This window comes from Palaemon carinicauda, chromosome 17 (assembly GCF_036898095.1).
Source record: "Palaemon carinicauda isolate YSFRI2023 chromosome 17, ASM3689809v2, whole genome shotgun sequence".
NCBI lineage: Eukaryota > Metazoa > Arthropoda > Malacostraca > Decapoda > Palaemonidae > Palaemon > Palaemon carinicauda.
Genome location: NC_090741.1, coordinates 36,563,312 through 36,571,285, shown reverse-complemented (window position 1 = coordinate 36,571,285; position 7,974 = coordinate 36,563,312). Strand labels below are relative to the sequence as shown.

The following is a 7,974-nucleotide window of genomic DNA, read 5'->3' as shown; positions in this document are numbered from 1 at the left end:
GCATGTTCATGTCCGAACTATTCTTTGAAGAAGAATAATATATACTACTTACATAATAGGTCTTAAAGATTCATAATAAATAGGAAAACCATTTAAAATAAATTTTAACATAATATACAATAAAACTAAATTTATTTATTTTATTTTAGCCTAAATTATACGAACAACGTTTTTTTTATTCATAAATATAGATAACATCTCTATAACTTAAACCGGATTTGGCGACAGATCCGCCCCCTCCAAATATGAAATCTGAGAATGTCTAAATGTTTATAAAATAGTATATTTAATGTGATTCGCTTTGGAAGGTGAGAAATATATCGTGTTATTGTGAAATATTAACAAATCTCTTTATTTTAATTTTATTATGAGTTATTATAATAACAAATCCCCCCAGAAGCTCTTATTTTACATTAGTCTGCTGTGGTGGCTATACTAGGCAAGGTGTTGTAGGGTACCCTCAGTGTAACCCTCTTTGCATCGAGGGTAATTAAGAAGTGTAACTATTTTAGAATTGCGAACATATAATTTTATAGATTTTGATGTAATTCAGAAGAATTTGATGTTCTTGTAACTATTATGGGGAGGCTCTTATGGTCATACCAAAGGGACACAAAATGATAGTTTCCGAGGAAAAGGTTTGATACAATAGGAATTTGCTATAAGAAATGAAGGAGTGTAGGCTTTGAGTAAATATTGTTTGTGGGAACAGGATAAACGAAGACTATGGTAATCTTAAGTCCGGTGTGACGGTCTGAACGATCCCCCGGTCTCAGAATTCTCCTTGATAATCTGCGCATGCGCGAACATTACCGTTTGCCAGTGCATACGAGGTTGATGTTTTATTTTCCTGTAATGTTAGCGTGTGCAGCCCAACATTACCGCTTGCCAGTACATACGAGCTTGATGTTTTATTTTCATGCGAGCGAAGCGAGCTAATGGCGGAAAAGAACCATTATACAATGTCAAGGAGAATTCTGAGACCGGGGGATCGTTCAGACCGTCACACCGGGTTGCAGTGGGGCGTAGACCCCCTGGCAGGTAAGTAGGTAAGAATATGGATTCTAGGTTAGGTTAGATTGGAAACCTTAGGGTATGTGGTGTTCTTGTGTCTGTTGTCCTAACGAATTACAAAGGCTTCTCGGGCTGGCTTGGCATTTCTCCGTTCGACATATAAATGGTGCTAACGAATATTAACTTATATAAATCAAGTAAAATGTGAGCAGCATTGCTGTTCTCAAAGTTTATTGTTGATATTTGTGAAGGTGGCTCATAGTGCTATTCGCTATGGATTGTGCGAGGTTTCTGTTATTTCTCGTACGTAATCCTTACTCAACTTTTTTATCCTATTACAATGCTCAGAATTTTTATCCTAAAGTTCCTGGATGTTTTCATACGTCAAGTTACCCATTGGCTGTCGTGTGTATAGGGTGTGGTTGATAGCATTTGTGAGGTCGTTTATTATAGTAGTTGTAATATTCTCTCCATTATCCCAAATGCCTGTCATGTGTGTAACTATGTCTAATTGAATAGAATCTAATATAAAGGTATTTAAGGTAGATGAGAATTACCTAAGGTTTGATTTGATAAGGGTTTATTAAGTGACTTGGTGTCATTCGTCATGTTGAGCGAGTGTCGCATATATTGCATCATGATATGTATGTGCACAAATATTTTTGGTTTGAAATCTCAATGTCTGTCAGTATCATTCATGATGTAGAGAACTTAAAGTTGGAGATGATCAATGAATTAGATGGTGTTCTATCGTATAGACACTATCCTATGATATAGACGGTGTTCTATGTTCTAGAAATAGATGGTGTTTTATGTTCTAAATGCCATCCAATAGTGTCCTCTGGTCCACATGATTCCAAAGACTTAGCATTTCAAGTTCGTTCAAGGGCTTCTACTAGGACATAACTGTACAATTTTATATAATGCTGTCTAATTTTTCTCAAGGTTTTACTTTAGGACTACTTGGCCTTCATGCTTTTTTTTGTGGCCCACATAGGCCTACAGTACTCTAAAAGCTGGTCCAAATTTGCTGCCTTTTATTTTCAGTTAATTTTGCATTACTATAAAACTTTTACAAGTATTCATCATTTTAGCATCTTACTGTATATATTGTATTTGGTTTACAATAGTTGAAATTGTTATAGCAATAAATGCAGGTTTAATTGCTTCTCTTGGACCATTCAGAATAAGTGTTAAAAGAACAGATGATCCTTATTTATACAGTGGTTGTGTTTTTGGCTTTTGATCACTTAAAAGGAATATAACATAACCTACCCTAACTAATATAATCTACCCACACCTGAGGTAAAGTCTTATGGGATTGAAGGGAAGGGTCCCGCTCCCCTGAACCTCCAAGCTACAGAAGTAAAAGACCATAAAGCACTGTAGTGTAGCAATTGTAATTGTCAATTTTGAATTGGATAGCTTTGTATTTTTTTTCTTTTAATGAATATAGCACTTTAAACCTATAACAAGGTGTAAGCAGCCAACAAGTGGTTGTCTGTCGATAGCTCACTGTCAACTCACTTGGATTTCAGCCGTTGGAGAAGATAGATGTCTCTCTCCGACTGGAATATTGGCAGATTTTTTCTTTTTCTTTCAGTGTTTATGTTGTATAACTGCTTCATCATTATGTTCTTGAGTACCATCGAAGCCCTGCGGTACTTTTATAAGCAGTATTGAGGTAGATCCTCAAAGGTTATGCCAGCTCTGCAAAGGTCATGTGTCTACCCAGGCCTCCCCTTTTGATCAGTTTCAGCAGTGGCCATCCTCCTAGTGGGAGAAGTTTGGTCAGAGAAAGAGGAAAAAGCTTAAGAGGGATTTTTTACCTTTGGGGTCATCTTTGATGTCGAAAAAAGCTTAGGCTTCTTTTTATACACCTAGGACTCTTTCATTGGATTCTTCTCCTGGGGACACTCGAGTAAGACTGGTGGTGCCTTAACTCTTATGTAAGTCAAGGGGCAAGGGATTCTATCATTTCTCCTAGTGGAACGGCAGCATCATCAACTCAGGGGGAGCCTTCTTATTTTCAGATGGCAGACTCCTTACGTGTGCTGTGGCCTTTCTTGAGCATTCAAGGTTCCCCTTCGGAGGCCAGGTTGCAGCAGTTTGTAGCGCTGAGACACCCTTTGCAGGTCATCACCATTGGAGCGCCTTCTCAGGAGCAGCCCGTAGTCGCACCCTCGCCAACATAAGATGTTACAGTAGGGGCACCGGCATTCCAGCTTCCCTCTTATCAGAGGTATTTGCCAGGGGTAACAGTTCATTCAGTTCCTTCCTTTGAGCACCCTTGCTCGTCAGAGCGTACCCGCCAGGTAGCAGTGCAACCTCGCCTCCATCTCTCCTCTTCAGAGGTAGATCGCAGACCTATCTTTGGTAGGTGGTTGACCTCCTTACTACCTTCAGATGATGATTTCAGGCCTTCGCCTTTCAGTTTGACCAGACGGCCAGCAAGCTCTTCCAGATGGACTTCTTCTAATGGTTTGCCTTAGTACTCTGTACATGGGAAGCGCTCTTCTTAGCTGCACAGTGCTAAGCACGCTTCAAAGAGCTATATCCCCCACTCCTGCTGTGAGCTCTTCTTCGTCTCGCATTAAACACGCAGTTCCAGCACTTCGCCAGAACCAGTTCATTGCCATCGAAGTTCAAGGCCTTTCTTCAGTTGATTACTAGTAGACTAACTGAGCAGATAGTAACAAGAGCAATAACTTTGTGGGGTTCTCTAACAATCAACCTGTTTGCTACATCTCTAAATGCAAAGTTACCTGTCGATTGATCTCTGATACAAGACCCGTCAGACGCATTCAGGGATACATTTCAACACCCGTGGAACGAACTAGACGCATACGCCTTTCCTCCGTTTTGTCTTCTGAGGAAAGTAATCAACAGAATGAGATATATGTCCAACCCTATGACGACTTTTATTGCTCAATTGTTGACATGCTGCAAATGGTACTTGGACCTTATAAATTTTCTCTCGTAAGTCCCAAGGGAACTCCCACACATTCCACATCATCTTCAGCAGCCCCATATTATGATCTTTCACAATGCAATGACATCCCTGCAGCGTCAAACGTAGAGGTAACCAGCATCTCTCTCAGAGAGGATTTTTTGTAGGAGATTGCTCTCCAGATGTCTGAATTCTGTACATACGAAAGTCGTCAATAGCAGTCTACCAGGTCAAGTGGGCTGATTTTGTAGCTAAGACTCAGAACCCATTGACATTGAATCCAAACTTTTTATCTTTCCAGATTTTTATACTACGTGGGATAACCAAGGACCTGGATCAACTCCTACTGTGCACTGTTAGGGTGTTGAGGTTCTACCTAAAGTGTACTAGGCCATCCAGGCCTCACTTGTGGAACTTGTTGATCAGCACAGGAAGAACAAAGAAAAAAACCTCCAAGAACACCATTTCTTTTTGGCTCAGAAAAGTGATTTCCCATTCCTTGGAAGTCTTCTGTGAAGGAAGATGTCGAGTGAAGGTTCACGATGTTAGAAGCATTGCTGTTTTCCTAGCTTCCAAGAAGAACTTCTCTGTGGTGTAGGTTCATTGGACAGGGGTCTGGAAATGACAGACCAGCTTTACTGCCCATTACCTGTGTGTTGTGACTCACAGGTCCATGGATATTTTCACCCTGGGAGCAACGGCTGCTGCTCAACAGGTAATTTGGCTACCTCGGCTCCCTAACGGAAGCAGTACCTGTGGCTTAAGGGTTAAGGTTACCAGTGATTGTGGAATGAAAGGTGAGAGTGACTGGCCTTCTTTTCCTTTTCATTTTTCCTCGTCTGTTGGGGTACAGCTTTATAAACCTCGGCAGCTGTACGTGATCTAAGGAAAGCTAAGCTCATTTTGCTCTCAGCATCTGAGTGTGTATCACTTTTGAGTCTTTTCTCACTTTCCTTTATGAGGGGGAATGTATTAAAACCAAGAAAACCTGCATTTTAAGTGACCACAACTTCATCTCAACATCAGGCTTGAGTCGCAGCGTAGTGTTTCTGGTCTTAGCTTGGTTGCTCGAGCAATGATTCTGGATGCTTCTCTGGGTCACAAGGTGTAGGAGCACAGACTTAAAGCATTTGCTCAATACTAAATCAGGATAGCTCCCTGGTTAGTTTCCAGCCAGTTGGAGTGGGGACTTCATCCCGCCTAAGGTTGAGTCTCCTATAGTAAAGGACGACGATTTGTATTTGTCATTAAAGAAATGACAAATTTTAAAGATATGTATTTGTTCCAACTATACAAACCTAAGTCCTTTACTCAAACTTTTCCAACATTCACCAGCCCCCAACAAAAGTCCCGGTTGCAATCCAAGTGAGGTTACAATGAGATACAGGGGGCGGTTGCCTCCCCGCTTCGGGCAGAGTCCTTAAATTACTTGGCGGTTGTTTACACCTCGTTAAAAGTTTTAAGTGCCGTATTCCAGCCTTTGCTATTATTCATCTTCTATAGTAAAGGACTCAGATTTGTATACAGTAGTTGGGAAAATGCAAATTATCTTGAAAATTTGTCATATCTATTAAAGGACTTAAGGTTTGTAAAGCTAGGAAAAATACAAATTACTTTAAAATTCTGTGATTTTTCTTTTATTCATATTTCTTGCCTTTTCTTTCCCCAATGAAGGTTGCAAATCATGGATATATCTTCCTTAAAAGAGAATCTACAGTCTGTTGAAATATGCCTAGAAGATGAAGAATCCTTCAAACAAAATGACACACTGCATTCCCATTCAACAGGTAAGTCTAGTGAGCTCATTTTGTAGTCCATTAAAATTTGTTATGGTGTGCGCTTGAGATAGGTAAACATCTTGATGCCGACAGTGTTATTATCATCTAGAAGAGTAAAGGACTTGATGTGACAAATTCATTGGCACAGAGTAACTAATCAAACCATCTAACCAAGTTTTTGATTGTTCTTCTAAGAGTGGCAACAAACTACGGTACATGATATACAGTATTATCTAATAATATACAGTACAGCCTGTATTGTATTTTCCAAGAACTATTTATCATTTATTTGTCCCTACACAAATACAACCCATCGTTCTTTGATAGGAGTATGTTTTCAGTGAAACTGGAATGGCTTTTTTAACTTTTAATCAGGAAAACATAGTTGCCTGGAAGGTGAAGGGCAGGTGCAATTCAATACAGACACACTTCTCTGCTACCTTGAACCTTGGCTGCATTTCCTTGGGGAAGATCAAAGTGGCTACTCAGTGGGCTGGGAAGGGACAGGGCTTCCCCACCACCTACCAGTATCTACCGACATCTTGTTATGGATTTTAACAGCAGAATTTCCAGTTGTTCCGTAACCGAAATACAAACCACGCTATTTACAAAGGGTATTACTTTTAGCGCAGCTGAAATGACGAGCCAATAGTTTTTAACGAGGGTTAATTACCCCCGCGCTAGTTAGCGGGGGGTGGGGAAGGGTAGCTTGCTACCCCTCCCCCCTCCACACACCGGTGACTTGCCCCACTTCACTTTTGGCTCGGCGGTGATCAGACGTGTCTGTTCATCGCCTTCGTGACAGCCTTTAATTTTCTGCTTTTTCTTTTCAGCTTGTGTGATTGGTTGGAAGTTGACCTTCAGTTATTTTCTTTTATTTACTATGCGTACATGCCCTGGAGTTGCCGGCCGTCCTTGTGGGACTTTCATGTCGGACGTTATTACGGATCCTCACACCCTCTGCCCTCAATGTCGGGGCCGACGGTGCGACCAGGATGACATGTGCCGTGAGTGCAGGGAGTGGTCTGCCTCCCAGTGGGAGAGGTTTGGCCGTCGGCGTAAGAAGAAGTCCAAGAGAGACCGCTCTCCTCCGGGGTTAGCCTTGAAGGAGGAAGGTTCTCGGGACTCTTCTTCCGCCGCCCAAACCTCCTCCGAAGCTCCCCCTCGTCCGCCTCCTAAGGAGAGTCGTCCGAGTGGGAGCGCAGGCCCTTGTTCTGTTTCCCTACCTTCGGTGGGGGGAGAGGGCGTCGCCTCCCATAGCGAGGCGGTTCCCCCTCCTCCTCCGGGGGAGGTTATTGATAATAATGCCTTATCCAGTGATGATCTTTTACAGATTTGGTCGTCCCTGGGGCTTAAGGGCTTGCCCTCCAGGGTCGCTCTTATTGACCTTGTCTCGTTGGGGGCCGCTGTTAAACAGTCGCCGGTGGTAGCGGAGGTAAACCCTCTGTCTATTGTCGACGTCGTGGTGACAGAGGCCTCCGACGTGGCTGGGCCTTCTGACGCAGGTGCTGTTGCTGGTGATGGTGCTCAAGGCTCTCCTCCTCCTTCCGTGCATCCTTCGAAGGGGGAAGTGAGTCCTTCGGTCTCGACTGCTGCCCAGCTTCCTTCTGAGGGAAGTGTGTTGACGGAGACTCCCCTTCGGAGGACCGATGGTCCCGACGATCTCCCCCGAGGCCGCCTCCGCCGTAAGGCTCACCGCCCTCTACGCCACAAGGGCCTCCCTTCCCCTTACAGGGGGACTAAGAGGCGCCTTATTGGGTCTTCGTCCTCCGGGGGGGGACTCTCCTCGTCAGCCTCAACCGACTGCTCCGCCCTCCTTGAACCTCTCTGCAGACCGCTCACCATCTCCTGCCGGATCTTCGCCTTCTGGAGAACTCGTCACCCGACGGGCAACGGTCCCTTCGGGGCTAAGGGATTCTTCCCTTACGCGAGCAGGGCTAGCGCACAAGCTCTCTCCTGCTCGCCAGCGCTCTCCTGCTCGCCAGCGCTCACCTGCTCGCCAGCGCTCACCTGCTCGCCAGCGATCTCCTGCTCGCCAAGACTCTCCTGCTCGCCGACGCTCACCTGCTCGTCGGCTCTCTCCTGATGTTCGCCCCCCTCGCCAGCGCTCTCCTGCTCGTCTGCTCTCTTCCGAGCGTCAGCGCTCATTTGAGGACCATCGCCCTGTGGTCTCTGACCACCCTTTAGTTCCTGCTGAACTCCCTGCTCACCATCCACCTGGTCCTGTGGCTA

At 44.0% G+C, this 7,974-nt stretch overlaps 1 protein-coding gene across 4 annotated transcripts in view; it reads left to right on the top strand.

Moving 5' to 3' along the window:
* Nucleotides 1-211: 211 nt before the first annotated feature.
* Nucleotides 212-7,974, top strand: part of LOC137656672 (two pore calcium channel protein 1-like) — a 157,264-nt gene continuing 149,501 nt past the window's right edge. For 2 of the 4 annotated variants that reach the window (XM_068390852.1, XM_068390850.1), the window contains exons 1-2: nucleotides 212-308; nucleotides 5,639-5,751. In XM_068390852.1, the coding sequence (XP_068246953.1) occupies nucleotides 5,704-5,751 (48 nt within the window). In that variant the 5' untranslated portion in view covers nucleotides 212-308; nucleotides 5,639-5,703. Of the gene's footprint in view, nucleotides 309-403; nucleotides 487-5,638; nucleotides 5,752-7,974 lie in introns of those variants that run through there. The other 2 variants (XM_068390853.1, XM_068390851.1) reach the window with 1 other exon arrangement.